This window comes from Canis lupus, chromosome 19, assembly GCF_048164855.1.
Source record: "Canis lupus baileyi chromosome 19, mCanLup2.hap1, whole genome shotgun sequence".
Taxonomy (NCBI): Eukaryota; Metazoa; Chordata; class Mammalia; order Carnivora; family Canidae; genus Canis; species Canis lupus.
The window spans coordinates 45,338,998-45,366,901 of NC_132856.1; the positions used below are offsets into that span (position 1 = coordinate 45,338,998).

Below are 27,904 nucleotides of genomic sequence, written 5' to 3' on the forward strand. Positions count from 1 at the left end.
GTGGGTGGGTGTGAGAGGGCCTGGGCATGCCCTGGGTTAAGAGCAGACCCTGCACCCCCACTCCTCGCTGTCACCCCATCCCTGTAGCGATGAATGAGGCACAATGCCTGCCATGTCAGGTCCTCAGCAATGCCACTTGGATGCCTTCCTGGGGCCAAGGGTATCTCATGCGTGTGCTGGAGGGGGCTGCTGAGCCATCCAGGCAGCCCTGCTCCTGCCAGGATTCACTCCAGAGCCCAGCAGCCCTTTGCCACCCCTTTGGGGGCTCAGTTTCTTTGGAAAGTGGGGGTGTGGTCAGAACAGTGCCTGCACCATGGGGTGCCAGGAGGACTCGCAGACACAGAGCCACGCACATGGAGCGCCAGCAGGCAATGTTCTGCTGCCTCCAGACCGAGTCCTGGTGAAGTAGAGGGCCCAGGACCGTGGCCTTGGGCAGCCTGGTCACCATGTGGCCAAGGTGTGGCCGGGCCTCAACCGGGTGGGGCCTAGGGCGCGGCAGCGTGGCCCTGGCTGAGGAAGTCCGGAGCAGCCTCCATTCCTGCCGCCTGGGCATGTGCCCCTGCCAGGGCCCCTCCCCGCCCGCTGCAGCCCTCGGGCCCACGGCCAGCCGGGAGCTGCTGGTCACCGCCAGGCTCAGAGGAGACGGCCAGGGCAGCGGCTGCTACCGTGTTCAGCGGTCAGGGCCGCACAGGCTCAGGCTGCCCACCCGTCGGCTCTGCACACGCGTGTCACAGACACACTTCTGTAAGCCTCGGCCAGGACCCACATGCCAGCCTGAGGCACATCTGGGACCTCGTGGAGGCCTGTGAGCTGCTTGCACACCCTGTCCGTGTGTCCACCCACCAAGGTCTGGGTCCAGCAGCCCTAGCCTGCATCTTCACCCCCCAAGACTGACACCATGAGTTGGAAATGAAGCATCTTTAATTGATTCCCTGCCCAACCCCCCTGGGGGTGGTCTCCAAGCACCAAACCTGTGAGAATTGTGTCCCTTAGCCCCAGAACCAAGAAGCCCCTGCCTGACTTTCACGGGGCCTGGACACCCCCCCTCTTACTCCCTTGACCAGCCCCATGGGCTTCATTTCAATAAATAACCCCTAGAACAAAGTTTGGGGGCAGGGGACCCAAAAAAAAAGCACCCAGCTCAGCGATACGCAGAGCAGGCTTCAGGCGGAGTCGGGAATCTCGACAGGATATCTGAGATCAGGGTAGAAAACACACATAAAATCAGGGCCAGCATGTGAGCTGGGAGCAAATCCCCCTGGGCCTCAGGCAGATGCCCAGTGGTCACCCAGGATGCTGGCTCCTGCCATCAGGAAGAACTCCATTTTGTGTCACACAGCAACGGTCCCCCGCCAGGCATTTCCACAATCGGACACTCGTAGGTCTTGTCTTGACTCTGAATTCTGGGCAGGGGAGGGAGAGGGGGGCCCAGAAACCTAGGGAAGGGAGCATCTGGGGAAGGGACTGAGATTTCCCAGGTACAGAGGAGTCCAGGGCAAGGCAGAGGACTGAGGCCGCGAGCCCAGGTCACTGCTGGGCCCTACCCCGGCGGGTACGGAGGGGGCCTGTGGATTGAGCCTGTGCCCGGGCCACCTGGCCCATCTCCCTGCGGATGTCACCAAGCGCCGTTGCTGGGGACTCCAGCAGCCTCTGGAAGAGGCTAGGCCGGCCTGCTGGTGGCTCCCGGCACTGGAAGGTGACAGCTGTGCCAGCCTCGGCCTTCATCTCCCGAGAGAAGCCGTCGGAGGAGCCATCAAAGCAGCGGCCGATGGCGATCTCCTTGGCCAGCCTGGGGCTCTGGTCGGTGACCGTGTAGACACCGTAGTTGTGACCCAGGGGGTCCAGTGGGGCCAGCATGCTGAAGGCGGCAGGGTCGTCAGCTGGGGCGGCTGGGGGATGCCGGGCCAAGTAATCGCGCAGGAGCCCGTTGATGGCCACGCGGCGGCAGCTGCCCTGGGGCATGATGGTCACCAGCGTCCTGTCCACCTGCCGCTGGTCGAAGAGCATCCCGCTGCACTTGAATTCCACGCAGGCAGCGGTGGTGCCGGGGCGCTCGGGGTCTCGGACGCTGCGGGCATCCCGAAGCCCGTAGAGCTGGCCCTGCGTGCGCGGGTGGCTGCCGCCCGCGTTGTGGGACCGGACCATGTACTCCTGGGGGCCCTGGATCTGCACTTTGAGGAAGCAGGCCCGGAACTCCTGCGGGTTGGGCCACCAGGCCAGGACATCTCCAGTCCAGGAGGCCGGCGCGCCCTCGCGGAACGGGACCACGTTGTACTCGTACTTGTCCGCCTCCACGCGCGCGAAGCGGAAGTGGCTGGCGGTCACCGGGGCCTCCTGGCACTCGCGCAGGCTGCGCCACGGGTACACCGGGCCCTTGGCCTCGGCGGGCTCGCCGGGCCTGGGCTTGGCGAGGTTGATGCGGAAGCCGTTGCGCTTGAGCGCGGGGTCGTCGTGGTCGGTGCGCCGGTAGGCCAGGCGCTCCAGGTAGGGCTGCGCCACGCCCACGGTGGCCGCGCGCGGCCGGGGCCGGGAGGGCGCGGGCTCCAGCTCCTCCCCGCCCAGCGAGGCGGTGACCAGGGCGGTGTAGGCGTCGGGCCGGGCCTCGTCGCAGAAGGCGGGCAGGCAGGCGCCGTTGGGTCCGGTGACCGCGCTGTCGAAACGGCCCCAGGCTCGGGGGTTGGCCGAGAAGCCGGGCGCGGGCTCCAGGTTGACCAGCGTGACCACCACGCCCTCCACCTGCTCGTTGGGGGTGAACTTGTCGTTGGCGTAGGCGCGCACCTTCACAAAGCAGCGGCGGCGCTCGGGCACGTCCAGGTTGAACAGACGCCGCTCCCGGATCTCCACGTTGCCCACCAGGAAGACGCGCTCCTCCCTGCGGGCGCGGGCGGCCGCCGACCGCTCGGGCTGGAAGCCGCTCTCCTCCTCCCACAAGCCGGTGTCGGGGTTCAGCGACCACAGCCTGAGCGCCTCCACGTGGCCCGCCATGCGGATCTGGCCGGCGTCCACGCGCACGGCCACCGGCCCCGCCTGCAGCTGCTCCGCGGAGCCGGCCGCGCGGAGGTCCACCGAGAACATGCCGTAGGTGCGCAGCGGCGCCAGCTCGCCGTCGCTGTCCACGAAACGCAGGTCGCTAGGGGCGGCGGCCGCCGAGCTGAGATCGCGGGGGTCCACGAATGTCACCCGGGCCTCCACAGCCCCGGTGTAGGGTTCGCCATCAGCTCTGCGGAAGGCTCCAGGTGGGAGGACCAGCTCGCCCAGTGGGGCCTCGTCTTGCATCTCTCCAAGAGGGATCCTGTTGCTCTCCCCGGCATCTAAGATGACGGGGGCTTTCTTCCGCATGGCCTTGACATCGTGGTACACGCCGCCACCTCGGGGGTCAAAAGGCAGGACTGTGACAGTGTCCATGAACTCCCCACTGGGGTCCAGGAAGGTGACCACCAGCCGCTGCGTGGAGGGTGGCACCTCGATGGTGAAGTCGCCCTGGTAAGAGGTGAATCCAATGGGCTCCTGGCCTAGCAGGATCTGGGCAAAACGCAGGGGTTCCCCTGAGTCAGTAGCCACCACACGTCCCCGGACCAGTCCCCGAGGGGGCAGACATTTCTGGCAGCCACACTCAGCCACCACCTTGACTGGGAGGACATAGTTGGAGCAGTGGATCTCCCTGCTCTCCAGGCGGCGAACAGAGCAGCAGCGGGAGCCTGCATCCCCACACCGGGGGCTGGAGCCTGCAGGGCTGGGGCAGAGGGTGTCAGGGCAGAGGCCCACATTCAAGTAGGTGGGGCCGCTGCCAGGCTGCCCACAGTCATCTGGGAGCTTGATCAGGTGCTCTTGGGGCTGGGGATTGCAGGCTGGCTGGCCTGGGCCTGCAGAGCAAGAAATCAATCAGATCACAGGAAGGGGGAGGGCTCCATTTGAGTCCAAATTTGGGGGCCTGGATTGGGGTGAGGGGCTCAACCCAGGGTCTCAGTGGGGGCCTGGGATCAGACTCAGCAAGGACAGAAGACAGTCTGAAGTTGGGGCTCCATCTGGGGTTGAGTGTTAGCAGGTGTTAGGTATCAGTTCAATTTCAGGGCATGCTCAGGGTTGGGGGCTGAGGGTGCTCACCAAGCACGGTGAGCCAGGCGGTGCCTGAGCGTACAGTGCCCGCATCATTCCATGCTTTGCAGTGGTAGGTGCCTGCCTGGTCTGGGCGCAGCCCTCGCAGCTCCAGATGGGCCCCATACCTGTGTTCTCGCCTGTCCAGCAGGGTCCCATTGTGGAACCTGGGTGGCAGACAGGCAACACTATGGAGGCCCTTGGCACAGGGAAGGGGTTGCATCTGTGCCTGACCCCACATGCAGCCCAGGGACGTTGCAGAGCAGCTCCTCCCAGTCCCCGAGGCACCACATGCCATGGGAAATCCAATCAAACCACAAAGCTGGGTACAAGGCCCTTGAGCATGAGGCAGAGCACTCACCAGGAGTATTTTTTAGGCACGGGGGTGCCTGAGGCTTTGCAGCAGAAGGTTACATTCTGCCCGGCCTCTCGCACTCGGGACTCAGGGTGCTTCACCAGGTAGGGCTTCTCTGGGGGTAAAGGTGACAAAGGTCAAAGCCCTGCTCCATCCCAGCTTCACCCAACAACCCTTCCCAATGGCAGGGCCCCATCCTTTCCCTTCTAGTGATGCCCTGTTTCACCTGTGCCTCTTCTAATGACCTCCCCATTCAATTTCACCCCAAGGCTGCTCAAGAAGGTGCCCCCCCCCTTTTTTAAGTTGGCTCCACGCCCAGTGTGGGGCTTGAATTCAGGACCCTGAGATCAAGAATCACATGCTCTACTTACTGAACCTGCCAAGTGCCCCAAGATGTTGCCCCATCTTTTTTTTTTTTTTTTTTTTTTTTTTTTTTTTTTTTTGAGAGAATGTGTATGTGAGCCAGGGAGGGACAGAGGGAGAAGGAGACAGGATCTTAAGTAGGCTCCATGCTCAATCCAGACCCCCACTAGGGCTGGATCCCATGATCCTGAGGGTCATAGTCATGACCTGACCCAGAATCAAGAGTGAGACACTTAACTGTCTGAGCCACCCAAGTACCCCAGATGGTGCCCTATCTGCAAGTCCTTGTCTCACCTGGCACTTTCTCTAGTTTCTCATTTTATTCATCCCCCCCCCATGACATCATATTTGGTATTATGGCTTCTCCAATGTCCATGTCACACTTTATTTGTTCCTTAGTGACCTCATGCTGCATCACATCCTCCCAAGTACTTGGTGCCTCCAGAATTTCCTTCTTAGTTTCTCAGCCCCCTCAATCCTACTTGCCATGAGGCACTTACCCAACTTATTCAGGACAACAGTGACTACAGCAGAGATGGAGCCATTGGCCTGGGCCTGGCCCAGGCCTGCAGAGAAGCCATCCATTTGGGCACTGACGTTTGCCCGGCTATTGGCACAGACTCCAGGCATCCGGAAGGTTCCATGGGCATCAGTGATGGCCACAGTGCCAGACCAGTCTCTCAGGGAGACCCTGGCTCCTGGCAGTGGACGCCCAGATGGGGTGACCACCGAGCCCAGAAGGACGTGGTTGGGGCACTTGCAGGTCTTGGAGCTGCACCCTGGGGGACACATGGAGGCAGAGGGACAGGGGAGCCTCTTCATTCCCTCCTGGGCAGGGCTTTCCACTCAGTCCCTCAGCAGAGATGCCTAGACATTCCCCTTGCGCCCCTCAGAGGCCTCAGCATGCCCCTGCTTGGAACAGCCCCTAGGATGAGTGGGGATACGGGGTTGAGGAGTCAGAACTGGGGCAGAGGGCAGGACTTGTGGTCCAGAGGGATGGGGAAATGCCCTGGAGGGGGGAGCAGGAGAGGTGACTCTCACAGGACAGAGAGAGAAACTGAACAGCAGGGGCTGGGGGCCCAGCTAGGGGTTGGGGCTTGGGCTCAGAACATCTCCCTCCTCTTCCAATCCTGCGGTTTCTCCATAAAATGGAAATTTCCGCTGGAAACTTCAGGGCAGAGGCGTCAGGAGGGCAGAGCCAGGCGGGGTAGGGTGGGGACCCCACTACCCCATTGGCCACTGTGCTCCCCCACCCTTCCATGGGCTCTGCGGGCGCAGCCTCCAGACCGTGTTTGTGGAGCCCAGGCGGATCGGAATTTCCAGTCGCCTCCTGGCTGGCCTGGTGTCTGGCCCTGGGAGGGCTTGGGCATGGTGTCTGCCAGGGTGTGAACGTGTGTCCGCGTGGGCGTGGGGGACGGGCTGTGGCTGTGAATGCCACGCGAGTGCACCCCGAGTGTGTGAGCCAACTTCTGTGCATGTCCATGTCCATCAGAACATACACACACTCCGAGGTGCAACCAAGGTAATGCCCATTTGGAATCTGTACATGCCTGGACACGACCTTCAAGGCGTCCACCCATCCGGATGTACACATTCACCAATGCTGCTCGGGGGGCCCCGAAGGGAAAGAAGGGCCAGGCTCCATGTGGTTCAAGTTCTGGCCCTCCAGGACCCGCCTCTTCCCTTCAAGCCCCCCCCCCCCCCCCCCCCCCCCCCCCGCCCCATCAGGCTCGGTCCCAGCCAGCCTCTCCCCTCTAGGTACCCTTCTGAACAGGCCTCCTCCCTCCACACCCAGGCCCCGCCTCTAAATAAACACTTTCCTCCGGGCCCCATCCCTCCTACCTGGACAGGTAGGGCGGACACACTTCTGCGCCTCCAGGGGACGCCCCGGACACGCATCTCCAGTCGGACTGGGGCAGCGGCGGCGGCGCAAGCGACGGCCTGGCCCGCAGCTCCCTGAACAGGGACCCCACGGGCCCCATGCGCCCCACGTGGCCTCTGCGGTAAGAGCAGAGGCGTGGGGGGAAGGTGAGGCGGCCGCCCACCGCAGGGACTTCGCCTCCTGGGAAATCTGGTGTAACAGCCTGGGGCTGGAGGACGCCCCTCGCTAAGTTCATCCTAGGGCGGGTATCCCAGAGAGGCCCTGCCCACTGCCCCCATCTGTCGTCCCCCAGGCGCACCTGTCGAAGGTACAGTTAAGGTACCGCCCCATTTCCCCCAACCCCAGATAAGCTCCGGGAGGTGAGCCCTGCTGTTCTCCCAGCGTCCCTCACGTATTTGGGGTCAAAACACGCCCCCAGAGGACAGAGCTGTGACAGATGAGCAAATGAGGGCAGCGGGAGGGAGAAGAACTCCTGAGGGCTCCTTCCGGTTCCCTACCTGGGTCACTGTCGCCAGCCTCCCTCCCAAAGCGCCGCCCCTCTCCGATCCCGCCGGCTCCCGGCCGGGCGACCGGACCCCGCCTCCTTCCAACCACGCCCCCACCCGCACGGCCCCGACCCCGCCTCCAGCACCGCCCAGTCGGGCTCCGCCCACCGCTGCCCATCCCGGCCAATCCCCACTCTCTCCTCAGCGTGATTGACCTCGAGCCCTCTCGCCGGCCCCGCCCACCCGCAGGCCCCGCCCCGGGCCCCGCCCTCACCGAGCGGGCAGCGGAAGCGCACATGGTAGTTGGAGCAGCGGCGGCCGCGGGGCTGCTCGCGGTTGAGGCACCAGAAGCCTCGCGTGGGGTTCAGGTGCACGCGCTCGCCGACAGTGGACGGCAGGGCCCAGTCCGTGGTGCGCGCCTCGAGCGCCAGCGGCCGTGGGCACACGCGCGCTGGTCCGTAATAGAAGCGGATGGCAGCCAGGCTCTCGAAGTCGCCATCGCCGCCGGGGTGGTCCACGTTGAACCAGGACGTCCACTCGCTGGCCTCTGCGGGCACCGCACGCGCTGGGACCCGGGCCGCAGCCTGTCGGGCCCCATCAGTGCATGCAGGGGCCTTACCCCCACCTCCCAGGTAAGGCCATACCCTGCTGTCTAAAACGGTCACCCCACCCCCAAGGAGCCCGGGCTAACCCAGCCCGCCCATCCGTGACCCCGCCCAGAGCCAGGTTTCCTCCACGCCAGAAGGAGCTCTAAGGTATCACGGGAGGTTGGCCTCCCCTCGCACCTGCCCCACTTCTGCTGCCCAATCCTTGAGCTTGCCCATCGGTGCAGGCTGACATTCTGCCACGCTGACATCTTGTCACTGCCTCACCAGTCCCCAACCTGAGAATGAAGCCTGCCCCCCACCTCTGAATTCAGAACCCCTGAGGTGTGAGGAGATAACAAAGGCAGCAGGAGGAGTCAGGCCTGAGACCAGCCCTAACTGTGGCTTTCCCTCGCCTGGCCGCTCCAGGTTAGAGCCATTGGGGCTCTTGCTCACTGCCTGGCTAAAGCCACCAGGCAACCTCTGTTTCACAGAAGCCACAGGTAGGAAGGATCTGACCTCCCAGAGGTCAGATTCTGCTTCCAGCAATTTCCCCCTAGTAGGGGGTGCTCACTCCTTTCCTGACTCCAGAGTAACTTTTCCCAGCTAGGAAACTAGAGACCCAGTTTCTAGAACTAGAGATCTGGAATCTACTGGAAGCACCCTGCATGATGCCTCCAGTAGGGGGCAGGAAGCACCCACCCCCACCCTACACATTGGTTTCCCCCTTGACAAACAGCCTGAACTCTCACCCCTCTGCTCCAAAATTTAGACCTCTTGGGACACCTATGCCAGGGGCCACCATGTCTGGGGACCAGGATGGTATTGGGCTCTTCTACCGCCTTCTCTCCCCTCCTCACATGACCACACCAGTCAGAGCTCACACAGTGAGTCCACAGCAGAGCCAGGACTTGGACCCAGGATGACTCACCTTCCCAGTCCTCCAGGGCTGGTGAGGGCTGTCCAGGGCTCAGAGATGGACCTTCAAGGCCCCAGGCAGTTGCTGTGGGCTCCTCAGGGGTGGTGGTGGCTGTGGAAGGGGTGAGGAGTGGGGGATGGAGGAGGCATGCTGATGGGGACCTCTGTGATCTGCTTCTATGCAAGGTGCTGTCATGAATATCCCCATTTCACGGGAGAGAAAAGTGAGGCTCTGAGAAGCCAGAATCTAGTTCTGGCTGACCCCAAGGAATACAGGACCCCCCCCCCAGCCCCGCTTCCAGGAAGCCTCCCTGTGACCCCTGCAGCCCATCCCCCGCCTCTGCCCTGGCCCAGATGCCATGGGGTGGGGAAGTCTCTGTGTCTGCTCTCCCCCCCAGGCCCAGGTCTCCTCGAGTGTGCTCAGTGGCCGTGAGTTCAGTTGGCTGTGCCTCTGCCCTCAGGTTGAGCTGCCTTCTCCTTCATCCATTTGCCGGCACAAAGTCCCTCCCTCAGTGTACCTTCCATCCCTTCACTTGGGGCCCAAGCTGCATTGGGAAGTCTTTGGAATCAAGCCTGGCTTCTCTGACCTTGAGTTATCTCAGATAGCCAGGCTAGACAGGGACATCGGACAAGTCCCTTCGCTGTCTGTATCTCAGTCTCCTCATCTGAGAAATGGATCCACTGCCCTGTCCTCTGAGCATTCCAGAGATGGGAATTTTTCTGAATGGTGTGTACGTGTGTGTGGAAGAGGGGACAGCTCTGACCCCTTAATCCTGGGCCAGGACTGGGTGCTTCAGAGGCCAAATGCTAGGGGTGAGACAGGTCCCCCGCGGCCCCGGGCACCTGGAGGAGCCTAAAGTTCATATCCATACTCCCAGTGCCCCTACCTCTCTTTGAGGAGAGCGAACAGACGGGCTTCCTCCCCTCCCCCCGTCGTTGGTCCCAAGGACCCATCTCCCCGACGCCCCCTCACCCCACTCCCGGGTTGACGAAGGGGGACCCAGGCCTGCGGAAGCGAGCCCTCCCCGGGGGCAGCTGCAAGCCAGGCGGGCTGCCGGGGCGCCTAGGGGTCTGGGCTGGGGTCAGGGGGCGCCTCACCTCGAGCCCCCGCCAGGTGCGCGGCGGCGACTAAGAGGCAGAGTAGTGGCGGCGCTGACGCCATGGCCGGGTCGAGCGTCCGAGGGAGGGTGCGGGCTCCGCGGCGCGCTCGGATCTGACTCCCGCGGCTCTGGCGGCCGCTGGGGCTGAGGGCGGCGGCGGGAGGTGACCGCAGGCCCCGCCCCGTCCAGGCCCCGCCCCGCCGAGCCCAGCGCCCTGGCCGCGGGCGACTCCGGTGCGCCGAGCCACCTCTCCGGGTCGCCGGCTCGGCGCGTGGGGCTGCGCCTCCGCCCTCAGGTCGGCCTGCGTGCCCTCCCGCCCCCCGGGCAGCGGCAGCCGGAGGCCCTCCCTCTACCCACTCCCCATTCTGCACCCGCGGCCCCAGGCTGCCTGCGGGACGCGCCTCTTGGAATCTGCCTGGAGCTGCCCCAACACACTCGCGCTGCGGGCGGCCCTTTAGGCGACGAGAAACCCTCCGTCGAGTCTACCCTCAGTCTTGGGGGCGATGGGCCACCCCAGGCAGGCTGGAAGTCCCACCCTGAATCTAGCCTCTGCTCTGGCGCCAGCTCTGGGCCGGCGGGAAGTCCACGCTAGGACCACCCACCCTCCATCCCTGGCCTGGCTCTGCGGGGCGGGGGGGCCCTCCCCGAGCCCCCCCAACCCCCTCGGGCGGCGGAGCTGGCACAGAGAGGCGGCGAGGAGGTGGTGGGACGTCTGTTTATTGGCGCGGGCCCGGGGCCGGGACGCGGGACGCGGGGGATGGGGGGGGCGGTCACAGCGCCGCGACGCAGTCGGTGCCCGTGTATCCCGGCAGGCGCAGAGCGAACTTTCGGCGCACGTCGTCGGGCACGAACCTGCCGGCCACGAAGTGGTGGCGGCCGGAGAAGCGGCCGGCGCAGCGCTTGGGCGCGGCGAGCGACACCAGCACGTCGGGCCGGAGCCCGTCCTCGCTGTCCCCGCCGCCGGTCTCCGCGTCCCAGCCTGCGGGAGGAGGGGCGGGAGGGGGAGGGAATCGGGAGCTGGGAGGGGTGCTTGCCTTTAGACGGGAGAGACTGGCCTCCTCACCACCCACTTGCCCTTCCCAAACAGACCCAGCTCTGCTCCCTGACACGTGAGTCCTGGTCAGACCTGCCTCCCCCCCGCCCCCGCCCCCCCCCCCCCCCCGTAGAACTGGGCCTCCTCCCTCAGACCAGTGTCTCCCCTTCCTTGGAGATGCTTCCTTTCTCCTCTGACCAGAGCGTCTGCCCTTATACTTCTCTGTCCCTGCTCCCATCATGCTACTAATTTTTCTCCCCCATCTGCCTCAGCCTCTGCCTTCAGACTGGATCATTTCCACTTGCTGCCCTTTCCCAGGCAGACTCATGCCTCTGCATTCTGACCCAGCATCTGTCCCCATTCCTCCCTCCCTATCAGTCTTGAGCTTTCCCACTTAGACTAGAGCCTCTTTGCACCCAAGCTTCCTAGCCAGCCTTCCCCCTCTGACCAGATCCCACTCTCCACTCAGAGGACAGATTTGCCTCCATCCTCAGGCAAGCCTCCTCCATAATATATGTCTCCTTATCCCCAGTTCTTGCCTCTGACAGAACGTGGCCCCCTCCCCACCCAACTTGAGTGTCTAGCTTCCTCCTTTTGACTAGAGACTCTTCCCTCTGACCTGACATCTCTGTCTTCACCCTCAGACTAGATCTTGCCTTTTGACTTGGCAGGACCCCACCCCCTCCCTCACGGTGCCCTAGCCTCTATCACCTCTCAAATGAGCCTCTACCTTCAGACTAGGGCCCTTGCCTTCTCTCTTGCTTCTGACCAGAGTCTGGAGCCACTGACTAAGAGCCTCCTCCCTCTGACTTTAATCCTTCCTTCTATGACCCTAGTCTCCACCCTTGGACCAGACAGCCTGCCTCTTCATAGCTAACCCCCTGCTTGTTGCATCCTGCTGGGATGGCCCTGAGGTCTTGCAAGCTTGGGGCCATCCCCCTGAGTATGGCTACCCCCGTGGAGGGTCCGGCTGGCCAGCAGCTGTTTGTTCCGTCTGCCCGTCGCCTAATGGCTCCAACAGGCGTGGGGCGGCGGCCAGGACGGGCGAGGCCTTTGCCGAGTGAGCTCACGTCTGCCCAGGCAACTGGGCCAGGGTGGGCAGCGGGCATGCTGGGCTGGGTGTGTGGGGGGGATGGGACATGGGATCACCTGGGCGGCAGCTTTGGTCTTCCCTAGATGATGGATGGACATGACCCTCACCAAGAGTGCATGAGCCATCCACACTAGGGAAACCGAGGCTCAGAGACAGGCAGGGGCCACGAGAAGCTGGGGTGCAGAGGGCCCCCACCCATGCCCCCAACATGCCCCCCCTTGCCTGGCATGCCTGAGGGAATGTCCAGGCTCACAAGGGGGATGGACAGCAGCTTGAGTGTGGCCAGCGCACGCGTGCAAGGGCCCCCGATCTCTCCCGGCTGCACGCCAGGGCCCAGCACGGCATCCACCACCAGCCCGTAGGCATCGTTGATGAGCTGGACCTGAGAGGGCAGGCACGGTTAGAGGGCAGTCTTTGAGCACCGCCCCCCCATCTGCCACCAAGCGCTGACCTCTGTGGGCAAATAGGACAGGAAGGGGATGTCCATCTTCTCACACTGGGTGGTCAGGTCCCGGTGCAGCAGATCCAGTGAGCGTGTAGGGTAGAAGATGGTCGGTTCGTACTCCTGGGGGTTGGGGGGGCAGTGCAGAAAGAAGTCAGCCCTGGGGCCCTTCCAGGCTTCCTACTGGGCCTTAGCCCCCAGACCTGGATCCCAGGCAGCAGACCCTGCGTGGGGCAAGCACTGGGCATAGTCTATAACCTCTCCAGCCTCAGTGTCCCCCTGGGACACCATCAAGAGGAGGAAGCAATTTCTGCAGGAGCAGGATTGAGGGGTGATCTCAGAGGCCAAGCGGGGTTGGCGGGGGTTCTTGCTACTCACAAACACCCGCAGGTGCCGGGCACAGACCAGCCCCACTGCCCCGTTCTGCTCCGGGCCACACACGACCAGCACTGTCCTCTGCTTCCGGGAGAGAGTAGGCAAGGGGAACACCTGGCAGGGGGCACAGCAAAGGCAAAGGCATGATGTTTGGAATCCCTCCTTGTTTGAGTGGGGAAGCTGAGGCCTGGAGGAGCAGAAGGGATGGGCATGGGCCTAGAGGCCACCGAACAGAAGGAGAGGCGTTCTGGGCCCAGGGCATGGCCTCTGGGGGCCTCAGTTTCCTCCTTGGAGAGGCAGCATCCCTGTTTCAGGCTCGGCCAAGCTGGAGAGGAAAACGTGCCTTCTGCCACCACCCGGCGCCCGGAGTGCGGTTTGTTTATTCTCGGCCTGAGTTGCAGACATTCTTCCACCTTTTTCCACCGCAGTGGCTGCCCTTCCCCCGCCCACATTTCCAGGCCTCGGCCCCTCCTGGAGGCCCCAAAGCTGGGGGGGGGAGGTGGAGTGGGGGTTGTTTTCCAACCCAAGGTGCCCTGTCTCTCTCCATCGGTCTCTGTCGTCACCTGTCTCCATATCTCTGTCTCTCTGCCTACTTCCCAGACTCTGCATCTGTGGGCCCATGCATCAGTCTCTTTAACACCAGAGTTAAGAGCGCTGGTGTTCCAGCGGCTGCCCTACCCTGACTCTCTGCATGGCCTCAGCCCCCCTCTCCTCTGGCAGCTTCACTTGGCCTCTATCAAACAGGAATGACATTGACAGTGACAGGCACACGGCGGGACCTCTTGGAGACAGGGCGCCCCAGGGGGCCTGGCTAGGCCCTAACCTCCAAGTACACAGAGGGCTAGGTATTCCTTTTTTTGTCTCCTCCCCAAGGTCTCAGTGAGGTCCTGACCCACCCCGAGGGTGCCAGTGACCCCACCATGCTGGGCGCGGAGCCCGAGACCGAGGGAGGGCAACAACGTCTAGGCTGGCTGGGACAGACTTGGGGCTTTCAACCAAGTGATGTTGGGTCAGTGAGGGCCAGGCAAGAGTTGACTATGCTGGGTTTACTTTTGGGGCTTTGATTGTCATCATTTTCTTCTCCTTCAGGAGCTTCACTCAGGATGTTTCATTTGGAAATAGGTAGGTTAAAAGAGAAATTGAGCCAACATAAAGAAATTGTGTTTAACAAAAGTCTGCAGTGGTGACAAGAGGAGGATAGGGAGGAAGAGAAAGGTTACGTGCTGGAGCCCTGACACCAGCGGGCACTTCTCTAAGGCATTTGTGTTTATTAACTGGTGTCAATTTATTGCTCTTGCTGTGGAAGAGGAAAGAGGCCCATGGTTTGACACGGTGGCCAGAGCACTGGATGGCAGCATCGTTGTGGCTTATTACTCCGGTGTCCCTAGCAAGCTCCTCGAGGCTGGGGCTTTGCCAGAGATCCAGACACAGCTCTGCTTACTACCCCCCTGGGACCTACCTTGTGCAGGCCACTCCCTGCTTCTGGACTGCCATTTCCCCACCTGCAGTGTGGGGTTGTTTGGAGGTATTCAGTCTGCAGGAACCAATGTCTCCCTTATTGAGATCCAGATCGCAGAGGCGGGTGGTCACATCTGCACCTCAAGGACCCCAGGAGCATCCCCAGCAGCTTCAGTCTCTGCTCCCGACCTCCAAGTCTCTGGGGACTCCTATCTCTGCCCTGACTCTCACTGACCCCTGGGGTCTTGGGTCCCTGCCGGTTTAGACCAGTGATGATCCTCTCTAGGCCTCAGTTTCCCCATATGAGTGATGGGCTGGAGTAGCTCCACACAAAAAGGGGCTTCTTGAGTCCTAAACCATTCTGTTCCTCCCTCCCAGGGTCATGCAGCCAGACCTCGGCTCTGGTGGGCTCAAGGCAGGGGTCAGATACCTTGGTCACAGCTACAGCACTAGCATGGCCACACAACTCCACCAGCTGCTGCCGCCCAAAGCGATAATCCTCCAGCAACTCCCGCTCGAGGGCAGCCGCCTCCTCAGTGCTGGGGGACAGAGTGGGGAGAGACGCTCAAAGACACAGAGAGAGAAAGACTTAGAGAGAGGCTCAGATGGAACCAGTAATGTTCCACCAATGTTCCCAGGCAGGCCATAACACCACCCCCAACCTCAGTTTCCCCATTAGACGTACATGTTGAATGGAGCGGTGGGAGGCTTAAGCTGAAGCCCAAGGCACGGGCGCCCTCTGGTGGTCGAGGAGCGCGTGGTGGCGCATGTAGGTTCTATTGCCCCAAAGCGTGGGAAACTGGAGCCCCATCCCGATGCGCCCACCCCCGCCGCTGAAAGAACCCAGAAGGAGGAATGCAGCGTGGAAGACTTTGATGGGGCTGATGGGCGAATTTCATGCAGTGGAAAACACTGAGCAAGCTCCAGAACACTGGAGGGGGAGCCGGTGGGGGAGGGGGTGCGGAAGCGGTGCCTGAGGGAGGTGGATTTTGAAGGCTGCGGAGGAGGAGTTTGATGGCTCACTTAGGGAGGTGGATGTAGAGCCCACAGCTATCAGATCTATTGGTGACCCTTCAGTAAGTGTTGTCAGAGAGGTGGGGCTTAATCATTTGAGGTGAAGGTCTGCCATCAACTGAGCGACTAGGACCTGTCACATCTGAGTTTTGCTTCCTCTTTTGCAAAAGTAAAGGCAGGATAGTCTAGATAATTTTCAAGGCCCATTTGGAAATGCAAACATGGGGCCCATTACTTAACAATTGAGAATTTTAGGAGAATGACAACCAAGTGTTGGACCCTTCTAGGAGCAGGGACCAAGCTAGCCCTGGCTTAGGGACCTTCCAACGGGCTTCCAGCAGGCATGCTTCCAACGGGCATGGATTTAGTGGCTGCAGAGATGGAGAGCTGGCACTGAAGATTGGAAATGTTCCTCACTCCAGAATCAGGGCTTGGGGCAGCTGGGCAGGGTTTATGGCCTGATGCCAGCTTCCCCTAGGCAGGGCTCTTTTCTGCTGGGGAAGAGCATCTACCCCCAGATCAGCAGACCCTAGAGAGTATAGTAGCAGTAGTAGTAGTGGTTAGTAATAGAACCAGGCCCAGAAGATTTAGAACATTGAACCACTCAGAGAAGGGAAGTGGCTTTCCCACGGTCATGCAGGAAGCAAGTAGGAAAACTGAGACTTTTACCCTTGGTGTCTGTCTCCAGAGCCATACAGGGTTTGAGCAAAGAAGCAGAGGCAGACCTACATCTAGCAGAGGTTTCTTGGGATGAATCTTTAGTCCTTCAATCCTGTGAGCAGGAGACCACAATCTTCCGGCCAATTTTGCAGCATGACCAGGCCGGGCAGCAAGAGGGGCATAGGTAAGGAATGAGGACTGCTGTGGGAGGGGGAATTAGGAAGGGCTTCCTGGCGGAGCTGGCCTGGAGCAATATGGGAGGTAATCCATGTGGAAGAACAGTGAGGGCCAAGATCCTGTAGTGGGAATGAGCTTGGCAGATTCAAGGGACAGAAGTGAGGCCAGTGTGGCTGGAGCCGAGCAAGGGAAACTGAGAAACTGGGTCAGAAAGACACTTTCAGGGCCCATGCACATGGGGAGATGGAGGCTTAGGGCAGGGAGGACACATGCCCTGAGTCACCCCAGCAACCAAAGCCAGATTCAACCCCAGCTGACTTCAGATAAGGTTGAAGGGCCAGTTGGGGGGAAGGAGCTCACGGTAGGGCAGATGAAGAGCACCCCCTGGGCAGGCTGGCCCAGCTCCCAGGAAAGAACATTGGAGAAGGTGCATTTGGGAATGTGGCTCATTCCTCCACCTTCATCTGTGACAGCTCTGGCTGCTGCCCCCACAGGAGGGTGAGGGGAAGATGAGATGGGTGGCAGGACTACTCATTCCTCCTCTTCTTCCTCTGTCCCAAAGCTTTGGCCTCAGGCCACCACTTGGAACATTATCTTCCTGCCTAACTGGTCATTAGAGTGATAATAGAGAGGACCGCCCGGCTAGGAGCCTGGGGGTGGGGACACTGGCAGCTCTAGGTGGAGCGTGAGTAGGAATTAGGACCCGTGGGGGAGGGGGACAGGGCAGGGCCATTGTGGGCTGAGGCCAGGGTGGGGGCTCAGTGATGAGGTGCCTCTTGCTTCTCCCACTGTCAGCCCCCAGAGGAGAGGAACTGCAAGGACCAGGACTTCCCCCCACCCCACCCCCCCCCAAGAGTACAAAGGCTGAGGTGACCTGCTTTCAAAGGAACTGGGCCTGATCTCCCAGTGCTTCCAGGAGTGGGCTCTTTTGGAGGTGAAGCCCATGGCCAGGTTGCCCACTCCAGACCCTCCCTGCATCCTTGGCTCCACCTGCTTCTCCACCTTCAGGCCTCTGCCCACCAGCCCACCACCTGCCTACAGCAGTCTCATGGCCCCCACACTGCTCAACACAAGAGCCATGGGGGCTTTGAAAACTTGAATGTCAGATCACATCACCACTTGTCTCAAACCTGCTTATGGTTCCCCAATATTCAGAGAATATTCAAATTCCTTACCACACCTACACGCCCACTGTTTCTAACCTCATTGTCTCCTCTCCCCTTGCTTGCAGTGTTCTACTCCTATCCACCCACAGTACTCCATCACTCCTCAGTTGGCATTTGAGATCCTGCACAGCTGGCCCCCCACCCCATTCCCCATGCTAGGTGAAATCACAGCTTCAGCTTCCTTCTGTCTAGGATGTGCTAGATCTATAGGCTCAATCCGGAGATCAGCCAGTCGCTGGACAGTATCTGCCCTGAGGGCCTGAGTGGACAGTGGGCAGAAGACAGATGAGCTGAGGTCCACAGCCCTGTTTGGGGTCCCAGGTCACAAGGAGGGACACAAGATGCTAACTCAGGATGAGATGGGAAACACAGCCACAGCTGCCAGCTCCAGACCACAAATCCAATCAAACTATTGACAAGTGGGTCATATGTTCAAAAATTGCCCAAGTTTTGGCTCAGGCAGTCGTGTCCCTCCCTAGACCTCAGTTTCCTTCTCTGTTCAAGGAAACAGTAGTAGGTGGGCCACCAAGAGGGGTGTGAACGTTTCAGGAGCTAAGAGCTCAGCTCTTCCTGGATGGGGAATGAAAGATGGGAGCTCCAGGGTCCCTAGGGCAGATGGAAAGGGGAGGTGGGCCTGGATTGGGTTGAGGGGTGATGGGAAAGCTACTAGCAGTGCTGCGGAATGATTCACTTAGGGGCGGGCTGTGGCAGATGCAGTTTCCTGGCAACACAGTTTAGGAGGCGTTGGCAACAGCAGGCTGTTGGCAACAGCAGCTACAGGCTTCACCTCCAGGGAATGCAGGGTGGGCCTCGAAACCCCCAGACCCAACCTGGATATCCCCCTGCCTCTGATCTGTCCGCCCATGACACCCCCTCCCAGCCATGTCTTGCCCATGATGCCCCCGCCTCCAGGCCACATCCCTGCCATGGGCTTTGGCATCCCCATCCCTGGCTGACCTGAGGAAACGCTGCTCCTCGGGCGTCTCCGCTGGGTCGGGGCGGGCCGCACTGCTCATGGTCGCGGTGAGCCTGTGAGATTTGCACGGGCTGCCACCGCCACGGCCTTTTAAGAGCATCCCAAGGCAGAGGGGCCTCCTCCCCTCCCGCCCACCCTGTGCATCCGCCAATCAGACAGCGCCGCGAAGGCGCTGCGCACGGCCATTGGCTGGCAGGTGCAGGCTGACTTAACCCTTCCCTGCCAGCGGTGGAGCTGCCTTGGAAACGGAGGGAACCCAGTCTGGACAGGTAGCAACAGACCTGTTCCTCCTGTAATGGGGTCACAGCCTGTGAGCAAGGGGACCTGCCTCTGGCACCACTCCATTCCATGCTCGGATCTTCAGGTCCCCCACTCAGTGTTGTGCACAGGGTGTGGGATTCCACAGGAACCCCAGACTGGAGGGGTGGGCTGTTGACAAGGAGAGTTTCAACAAAGGTAGGAAAATCCAGGTGTATTTGTGAGCCAAGACTGATGGGTCCAGAAGCACTCTGGGTATGTTTTGAGGCCACTCCACCTGTCATCTTCTGCAGAGCCCTCAGGTCTAGACCCTATGTCCCCAGGCCACATGTAACCCAATGGTGCCCCATTCGCTGGTAGCTCAGTTGCTGAGACATAGGCAGACAGGTCTCCAGAATATTTATTTCCCAGTGGGGAGGATGCAGGGGTCCCAGTGGTCCAAGGGGTGCAGGCCCCTACGTGTACCACATGAAGCCGTAACTGGCGTTGAGAATCTCCTCATTTGTGCGCAGTCCATAGAGCTCACCCATCATGGGAGTCACCCATCGCGTTGTGTGGAACACAGACTCACCCACCTGTGGAGACAGCGGGATACAGGTGGGAGTACAGCTATCCCTTCAGGCCCATACAGCCTGCTGGGACTCCACTAGGCCTGGTGGCTACTGTGCCTACACCAAAAGCTGCTGCCTGCCCCTCCGTGTGCCTGGCCCCCACTACTCCTCTCAGCCACTGCTTTCCCATGGGGGGCTGTTTCTGCATTGGGCTGGACTCCCACTCTCCCTCTGACCCAGGACCCACCTTCCAATCAGGCACATCCTTCATGATGATGGCCTCCTCCTCTAGGTTCTCTCGAAGCATCTGCAGGACCCTGTGGAGATAGAATGGGAGGTGGGGGATAGGCCTGAGCATCCCGAGGGACCCCTGCCTAACAAACCTGCCAGACCCTTCCCTGTTCCACTCTCCATCACATCCTGCCAGTTCCAACCCTGCACATGCTGACTGCTCTTCTCCTTTCCTCCCCCCTACACTTTTACTGTCCTCTTGCTGCAGCCTCAATGTCTCCTCCTCCAGGGAGCCTTCCCATTCTTGGGTCCCCACTTTAAGTCAAGTTTGGGGCTCTCTCCAGGGTGACAGCAACCTCATGTATGCAAGGACACAGCTGTCAGTCCTCATGTGCATTTTGGCCAGGTTCTGCACTGCTGGGTGGGACACTCAGGCCTGTGACCTTCCTGGTCCCAGCAGCCTCACCTCCGGTCCTTCTCTGCCTGCAACAGTGGCATCAGCGCGATCCGGGCCTCGAAGTCCTCAATCTGCAAGCGCCTGTGAAACCCCAAAACCGAAAGATCAGATCAGGCTGGAGTTGGGGGTGATGACCGGGCCTCAGACCCACAGGGTGTTGCATGGCAAAGGGGGTTGGTGGAGAGGCAAGTGAGCAGGGCAGGGCTTGGGCAGTAAGCTCTACTTGCCAGAAGATGGGGGCAGGGGGAGGGGCGCAAGCACAGCTGGCACAGGCACTGGTCCACAAGACTGTTGGCTTTACACCTTTTCTTTTCAATTAAGAACTTTATTTTTTAATCCTAAAAATAGCCCTGGCCTGCTGACTGTGGTGAACCAGGGACAGGGGATGGGACCTTCATCACAGGGCTCTGAACCTTTTAAAACCATATCTGCTTCATGTCAAAATAGCCCTGGGGTGTGAGCCCAGGGCAGGTAGTTCTGTGTCTTTGAGCCACCAGCCCCATCTATACTGGGGGAGCGGCACCCAGTGATGTGGCCCAGTAAGTGGCCCCTGGCACTGTCCCTTCATCCCTCCAGACCCACAGTAGCATCCATACTCCAAGCCTCTGTCCCCATCACAGCCACACAGTTGTCACTACTGTGTCCATACCTCTGTGGGTGGTCCCCGGAAGCTGGACCTTGTTTGAGTTCACTCAACATCAAGTACCTGACATGCGGGCTTTCTCCAGCACTATCCTCAGGGATTCCCGGGCTTGTGGGGGAAAGTGAGCTCAAAGGATGTGCTAAGGACACATAACAGAGGGTGGGGCAGGACAGATGGGCTCAGCCAGTAAGGGGTCAATGAGAAGGGGTCACCTGGCAGGGCATCCAGCCAGCTCAGAGGCAGCCAGAGTCTGAATGGAGGCCACCATCTGTCTTGGTCCCTCAGGCCCCATGTGGCTGGCACAGCCATTGTCTTGCTTCTAAGCCCTTGTTGTTCTCACTGTCTGGTTATCACTGACAAAAAACCACTAAGAGAGCATGTCCTGGGCCTGCCCCTCCACCTCCACCAGATGGGCTATTCTAATCCAGACCCATGGGTCCCTGGTGAAGAGCTCCTTGGTTACTAGTCCTTTCTTGAGAGTAAGGTTCAGAAATGGACTCAGTCCAGGCCCATACTTCCTGAGCCTTGAGGGTTTGACAAATGGCCCGATGGACTCCAAGTCTACAGGTGCACTCCCAGCCTCACCAGCCTGGGGCCTACCTGCGTTCACGGTTCCACTTCATCATGCTCCAATATCCGAAGAGCAAGGTCCCAATGCCCACAGCAAACATGCTATAGCCTGTGGGGAGAGGGGACACCAGCTCAGCGCACCTGCCCTTGGGACCGGACACCCCTATAGCTTCTTATGAATTATAATCCGCTTGCTGTCCAATTACACCAGAAATACTGACTCAAAGAAAGTCTTAGTGACTCCCTCCTAGAGATGGCCAGTACTATCTCTAGCGCATTATTTTTTCAGATTATTTTTTTGTCCCTGTGAAATATCCACCAGCCCCTTCCCTTGGACTTCCTCCTCCGAACTGCAGATCACTCTTTTTTTTAAGTATTTATTTATTCATGAGAGACACACAGAGAGAGGCAGAGAAGAGAAGGCAGAGGGAGAGGGAGAAGCAGGCTCCATGCAGGGAGCGTGATGCGGGACTTGATCCCGGGACTCCAGGATCACGCCCTGGGCTGAAGGCAGGCGCTAAACCACTGAGCCACCCAGGGGTCCCCTGCAGATTACTCTTTTATTCAGTTCACCTGCCCTGCAGGGAGGGCCACTAGGCTGCCTCAGCTTTTCTCTGACAAGTGAGGCAGCTGCAGCTGCCACACCTCTCCTCACCCAGGCTACAGTTTCTAGAAGGTAGAGTCTGGTCAGGGGGGACTGCAGGAGAACCCAAGGGTCTTGCTGTTTCTGGCTGGGTGGCCCCAGCCCCACAATCTTCTAGAAGGTTGTTTGGTGACCAGTCAGCAAGTGCTTCCATGGGGAAGGATGGGGTCTACAGCTGGGTCCAACTCCATGGTGGCTCCTGGCTGCCTGGGCCACTTCTCTGAGTGCTGCCCACAGGGGGCTGGATGGGGCTGCCAGAGGCAGGCAGTGCCCTGCAGGGCCCACCCAGCCACCCCTGGCTCCCTGGAGGGCTGCCTCCTGGCCCAGCAGGTCAAGCCCCCTACCAGGGCACCAGGGAACAGACGCTGCCATGAATATTTACTGACACCAGCAGGCACCTGTGCTGTGATTCTGACTGACAGGCTGAGGGCCTGCTGCGGTCTCAGGGAGGCTGGCTCACCCCCTACCCCTAATCTTTTCAGCTGTGGTCTCTTCCCCAGATGGGCCTTCTGGTTACTGGAAAAAAAACTGACAAGCTTGGCCAGGTCCAGCTCCAGTTAACACCCAGTAAATGACCAGCAAATGGTGGGTGAGGTTACTCCCTAGGACCTGTTAGGGGAATAGGGGAGGTCCAGCCCCTGCTCGTTTTCTGGCATTTCTGCTGGACCCAGAGATGCATGAGAAACTGGTTAGATGGGCAGCCCCCATGACGCAGTGGTTTAGCGCCGCCTACAGCCCGGGGTGTGATCTGGGGGACCCAGGATTGAGTCCCACGTCGTGCTTCAGGCATGGAGCCTGCTTCTCCCTCTACCTGTGTCTCTGCCTGTCTCTCTCTCTCCCTGTATAAATAAATCTTAAAAAAAAAATGGTTAGATTTTTCAGCCCCTCAATTAAACCTGTTAAAAACATTTGCTCAGTCAAATGTCTGCCTTTGGCTCAGGTCGTGATCCTGGGGTCCTGGGATAGAGTCCCGCTCTCTGCTCAGCAGGGCGCCTGCTTCTCCCTCTCTCTCTGTGCTCATGCTCTCTCTCTCACCCTTTCTCAAATAAAACTTAAAGAAAAAAAAAAAGCCATTAGCTCAGAGTAAGACACTTCCATGTTACAGGGGGCAGGACAGCGATGGTTCCTGTACACGGAGGCAGAACCTCTCCCAAGAGGCCCAAGTGCCGAGGACCAGCTCTCAGCACAACTACAGTTCCTACACATGCCTGACCAACTGTGCTGGGCAGGAACATCTTAGAAGAGCTGCTTCTTTCTTTTCAGTAGCTATAGAGAAGCCCAGAGGCCTCTTCTTTTGACCCAGCCCCAGGGCATAGGCCTGAGCTATCTTCATGGAGACCCCTTGTCTTCACACCAGGCACCTATGTGTGAGCCCATGTGTAAGATAAATTCCAAGACCAAGGTGGCCTTTGCAAACTCTTCCTCCTGACAATGGTGAGGCTGAGACCCCAGACCCTCAGTGTGGGTCTATACCTCAGGAGCTGCCACTCTGGTGGAGGAGGCTGATGAGGGGCATGCCCAGAAATAGGTGCAGGCCACGAGTAAAGAAGATGTGAATAAATGGAAACACATCCTGTGTTCAATATCGGCATTCAATGTTCAGATAGCAGTACTCCCCAGACTAAGGTACCGGTTCAATGTAGCCCCATCAGAATCCCAACTTTCTCCCTTTACCAGCCAGAAACTGAGGAACAGATTGTCAAATTCATATGGAAATTCAAGGGACCAGATTAACCAAAACAATTCTGAAAAACAACAAAGTTGGAGGACTCGCACTTCACAATTTCAAACATAACGCACAGCTGTGTATCCAAGACAGTGTGGCATGGCATCAGGATAGACATGTACATCGATGGAACAGAGCTGAGAGTCCAAAAATAAACCCTCACATTTACGGTCAATTGATTTTGGACAAGGGTGCCAAGACAATTCAATGGGAAAAGAATAGTCTTTCAGCAAATTGGATAAGTGGATAGCCACATGCAAAAGAATGAAGTGTGCTTTTTCCTTCCCCCATACAAAAATTAACTGAAAATGGACCAAAGACCTCAATTTGAGAGCTAAAACTATAAAACTCTTAGGAAACAGATTAGTCTCTGCGACCTTGGATGAGGCAATGGCTTCTCAGCTAGGACACCAAAAGCGTAAGTGACAAAAAAAAAAAAAAAAGATGAACTGTTCTTCACCGAAATGAAAAACTTTTGTGCTACAAATGATGCCTCAACAAAATGAAAAGACAACCCCCAGAATGGAAGAAAGTCTCTGAAAATCGTATCTCTGATAAGGAAATGGTAACCAAAACGTATAAAGAACTCTGCAAATTCATTAATAAAGAGATGAACAATCTGGGGCACATGGGTGGCTCAGTCTGCTGAGCATCCGACTCTTGGGTTCAGCTCAGGTCATGATCCCAGGGTTCTGGGATTGAGCCCCATGTTGGGCTCCCTGCTCAGGAGTCTGCTTCTCCTTTTCCCTCTGCCTCTTTCCCCAGCTTGTGCTCCCTCTCTCTCAAATAAATAAATTATCATAAAAAGAAAAAAAAAGTAATATTCAACTATAAAAAAAATAGCATTTGACACATGCTATTCCATACACATTTCACTCACATCATTCTGAATGAAAGGAGCCAGACACCAAAGGCCACATAGAAATGGAGCCCATTTATATGAAATGTCCAGAACTGGCAAATCCATAAAGATACAAAGACTGGTAGTTAGATGCCAGGGGCTGGGGGTAGGAAGATGTGGGTCAAGGTTTCCCTTTGGAGTGATGGAAGTGTTACACATTTAGTTACTGGGATGCCTGGGTGGCTCAATAGTTGAGAACCTGCCTTTGGCCCAGGGCATGATCCTGGAGTCCCAGGATTGAGTCCCACACTGGGCTCCCTGCATGGAGCCTGCTCCTCTCTCTGCCTCTTTCTCTCTGTGTCTCTCATGAATAAATAAATAAAATCTTTTAAAAAGTGTATTTAGTTATTTGAGAGAGAGACAGAGAGAGAGAGAGAGAGTGTCTGTGTGTCCCCATGCAAGCATGCATGTGCACAAGGAGAGAGGCAGAGGCACATGGAGAGAAAAACCGAAGCAGACTCCACGCTGATCTTGGAGCCCCACGTGGAGCTCAATCTCAAGACTCTAAGATCATGACCTGAGCTGAAACCAAGAGTTGGATGCTTAACCGACTGTGCCACCCAGGCGACCCAGAAATGTTATAAATTTAGATCCTGGTGATGGTCATGCAACTGTGAACAGACTATAAAAATCTGTGATTTGTACACATGAAATAGGTGAATTGTATGGTATGGTTTGTGAATTAAAAAAAAAAAAAGTTAAAGACTCGGGAAGAAAAGAAAGGGCCACCCGCTGGGCACAGGAAAGAATGGAGAACTGAGTGGAAAAGATGGCAGTAGCAGTCACTTTGGGAACAGTATGGATTAAAGGTGGCTTGAGCCAGCTTTGCATGTTCTAGGACACTAGTGGAGAGTGATCTAGGCAGAGAGGAGAGTGGATGCCAGGCTTGTGTGCCTTACAGGAGCAGGGCAGGACAGGACTAATAGGGAGAGGGCCACTGGGGACTATTGCTCAAACGCAAGGCTGGAGGAGGGCACAGGACAGATGACTGGGGTGGGGTGCAGGATGGAGAGAAGGGCCATTGCTTTTGCTATTTCCTCCACCTATGGGACTTTCAGAGAGGTCCTTCCAACCCACCCTGGCTAAAGCAGACCCTGGTTATCTGGGGTCTTGCCAAAATGGGAAGTCCTGGTGTGGTATGTTTGCCTCCTCTGCTAGGCTATGAGCTCTTCCAGACAGGGTTCGGTGCCACAGGCACACTCAACAATAAACTACTTAATGTGGCATGGTATGTAACAAAGACTGTGCCACCAGAAGGGGTCTCTTCCTCACCCACTGCAGGCAGGAGAGACTGTGGCAGGTTTGTATATGCTACAATGCAAGTTGGTGTTACAGGGTCCAACTAGGGGGCCCAACCCTAGATAATGGTCTAGAGGGCACATGAGAGGCACTACTGTGTCATGAACTGGAAGAGGACTAGGATTAAGGGCACATTTGTGACTTAAAAATAAAAAAGAGACATGTTGACTAGAGGGAACCCAGGGAGGCCCAAGGGTTGGGACCTTTCGGCAGCCGGGTCTGGGTATAGATCACAAAGGTGCACATATATATAAACAGACCTCATGCCACACACCTGAGGGGTGCACTTCAAGAAAAGAAATGAAAAGATTCAGATAACGTTATATTCGTTCAATCTGCTCTGGGATGAGTTAAGTGCCAAGGTGGTGCCAAATCTAGCCTGTAACCTGTTTTTGTAATGGTGCTTGGGCTAAGAACATTTTTAGGTTTGTAAACTGTTGTAAAACAGCAACAGCAGAGGAGTACCTGGGTGGCTCAGTTAGTTAAGCATCCTTCTGTTCAGATTGTGATCTCGGGGTCTTGGGATTGAGCCCCATTACAGTTTCCCTGCTCAGTGGGGGGAATATGCTTGTCTCTCTCTCTCTTCCTCTTTTTTTTTTTAAGATCTTATTAAAAATAAATAAATAAATAAATAAAATTTTATTTATTTATTCATGAGAGACAGAGAGACAGAGAGAGAGAGAGAGAGAGAGAGGCTGAGACACAGGCAGAGGGAGAAGCAGGCTCCATGCAAGGAGCCTGATGTGGGACTTGATCCTGGTCCCCAGGATCACACCCTGGGCTGCAGGTGGCGCTAAACCGCTGCGCCACCGGGGCTGCCCTCTCTCTCTTCCTCTGTCTCAAATAAATAAGTAAAATCTTACAAAAATAAAATAAAATAAAAAGCCAGCAGCAGCAAGCAGAGAACATCTGGTCAGTCAAGCATAAAATATTTGGCCCTTTATAGAAAAAGTTTGCCAATCTCCGTTCTGGGATACAAAAAAGCCAAGAAGGGGATGGGAAGAGCTTGAGTCTTGACCTGATACTTTTCTACTGTCTGAATAATTTTTTTTCCATGACTATATATCTATTTTTTAATTGAGGCACATTTGCAAAACATAGTTTGACGAATTATGGGAAATGTCTTCACTCTTGTTTAAAATTCTGTATTTCTCTGTTAATCTTAGGTTCAAAGTATGTGCCCCTTCCACTTTTTTTTTTTTATTATTTTTTACGTTTTTCGGTGCGGAACCCAATAACATTTTAAATGTTCCTTAAAACATCTGAAAAAGTTAAGAATACATATTCCTGGGACATAAGCAGGTAGGGACTACCAGACAGGAACATCTTCTAAATTTCCGCAATGTTCCAGTTTCACCACCAGTTTTACACTGGGTGGCCCTGGGGGCAGGTAGCAGCCTTTCCAGGGCCTGTTTCTCCGCTTGTGAGAGGGAAGTGTGGCCGAGGGCTCGGGGCACCGGCTACATTCATCTGTTTAACCAACTGCAGAATGGAAAGAATTAATAGGATCGACCTCCTGGGCTGTTCTGTAAAGAAAGCAAAGCTCAGCAAGCTTTTGACGAACTCCAGCAGTTACCGTCGTTACCACCGAAGCTACTGGGGACCCCTGGGCTCCTTCTCCCTTCACACCGCAGTGGAAACTGAGGCCCGCGACCCCCCCCCGACGCCCCGCCCCCGTCGCGGCGCCCCGAAGCCCCAACTCTGACACCCCGGCGCTGTGCGACACTGACCCGACAGTCCCCGACGCGGAAGGTTCCGCTTGTAGTCGATGGGGCCATAGCCCCCCGGCGGGGGCATGTCCTGTTTCACCTTCGACGCAGCCATGCTCGCAGGACCCGCACTTCCGGCCGCGGGCGGAAGTTACGTCCGGCGGCCGCCGCCATGATGAGTGTGGCGGACCGTACGGCGCATGTCTTGGGCGGGGACTAGGGCACCTAGGACCTTAGCGGAGCGATCCCACTGCGAGGGAGGTTGGGCGATGGCTACAGGGATCAACTGAGTGGCCAAGCTGCAGCGGAAGACTCCCTGTTTCTTCTTTTAGACGGGGCTGCCTCAGTCGCTGTAGACGGCTGTAGTCCGTCCAGTCGCCCAGGTCCTTGCCCTAAAGGACCTCCCTTACACCTTCCCTCTGGTGCGATGCTCAGGCCATTTACCCCAAGCTCTGAGGGAGCCACGTCACCGAGTGTTAAGCCCCCTTTCTCGTTTTCTCCCCTTCGCGGGGCTGTGCGGGCGTCCCAAGGCTCCACACGGCCAGGGCTGGGTACACGAAGCTGAGGGGACGACTGCTGCTCAGATTTGACTCATGAGGAGCTGCCCCAATGCCAGGCACCGATGCTGCTCCCGAGTGGTGGTCGGGACCCCTTGCTAGTAGCCTCTCATGGGAACTGGACCATTTAGAGTGATTATGAGTCACAAAGCCTGATGGCCTTGAGTGGCCCTGTGGGGCGGG

The 27,904-nt window shown here is 58.0% G+C and overlaps 3 protein-coding genes and 2 long non-coding RNA genes across 9 annotated transcripts; 2 read left to right on the top strand and 3 right to left on the bottom strand.

Annotated features, from left to right (window-relative positions):
• Nucleotides 1-903: 903 nt before the first annotated feature.
• CILP2 (cartilage intermediate layer protein 2) lies at nt 904-9,937 on the bottom strand. Of its 3 annotated transcripts, XM_072786579.1 has the most exons (8): nt 9,781-9,937; nt 8,696-8,794; nt 7,455-7,727; nt 6,656-6,811; nt 5,314-5,592; nt 4,457-4,565; nt 4,105-4,262; nt 904-3,863 (listed from the first exon to the last, which is right to left on the bottom strand). In XM_072786579.1, exons 1-8 carry the CDS (start codon nt 9,842-9,844, stop codon nt 1,528-1,530), a joined length of 3,474 nt encoding a protein of 1,157 aa, XP_072642680.1. In that variant the 5' UTR covers nt 9,845-9,937; the 3' UTR covers nt 904-1,527. The 3 variants fall into 3 exon arrangements, with proteins under 3 accessions (XP_072642680.1, XP_072642681.1, XP_072642682.1); XM_072786580.1 differs by lacking the exon at nt 6,656-6,811; XM_072786581.1 differs by lacking the exon at nt 5,314-5,592.
• LOC140610478 (uncharacterized) lies at nt 7,461-23,742 on the top strand. 2 transcript variants are annotated; one of them, XR_012012119.1, is made up of 4 exons: nt 7,461-7,812; nt 13,815-13,847; nt 15,886-16,041; nt 22,635-23,742. It is a non-coding gene; the product is annotated as an uncharacterized lncRNA (long non-coding RNA). The 2 variants fall into 2 exon arrangements; XR_012012120.1 differs by lacking the exons at nt 13,815-13,847; nt 15,886-16,041.
• On the bottom strand, nt 10,480-18,718 carry YJEFN3 (YjeF N-terminal domain containing 3). Of its 2 annotated transcripts, XM_072786583.1 has the most exons (7): nt 18,458-18,676; nt 18,158-18,229; nt 14,614-14,722; nt 12,729-12,839; nt 12,360-12,473; nt 12,140-12,290; nt 10,480-10,761 (listed from the first exon to the last, which is right to left on the bottom strand). In XM_072786583.1, the coding sequence occupies exons 2-7, from the start codon at nt 18,214-18,216 to the stop codon at nt 10,553-10,555; spliced, it is 753 nt and encodes a 250-aa protein (XP_072642684.1). In that variant the 5' UTR covers nt 18,217-18,229; nt 18,458-18,676; the 3' UTR covers nt 10,480-10,552. The 2 variants fall into 2 exon arrangements, with proteins under 2 accessions (XP_072642684.1, XP_072642683.1); XM_072786582.1 differs by lacking the exon at nt 14,614-14,722 and having other exon boundaries at nt 18,458-18,718.
• LOC140610479 (uncharacterized) lies at nt 18,300-22,598 on the top strand. The gene is made up of 2 exons (XR_012012121.1): nt 18,300-19,031; nt 19,623-22,598. It is a non-coding gene; the product is annotated as an uncharacterized lncRNA (long non-coding RNA).
• Nucleotides 18,817-27,835, bottom strand: NDUFA13 (NADH:ubiquinone oxidoreductase subunit A13). Its single transcript, XM_072786585.1, has 5 exons — nt 27,186-27,835; nt 20,917-20,995; nt 19,683-19,754; nt 19,233-19,302; nt 18,817-19,009 (listed from the first exon to the last, which is right to left on the bottom strand). Exons 1-5 carry the CDS (start codon nt 27,277-27,279, stop codon nt 18,890-18,892), a joined length of 435 nt encoding a protein of 144 aa, XP_072642686.1. The 5' UTR covers nt 27,280-27,835; the 3' UTR covers nt 18,817-18,889.
• Between the last annotated feature and the right edge of the window lie 69 nt (nt 27,836-27,904).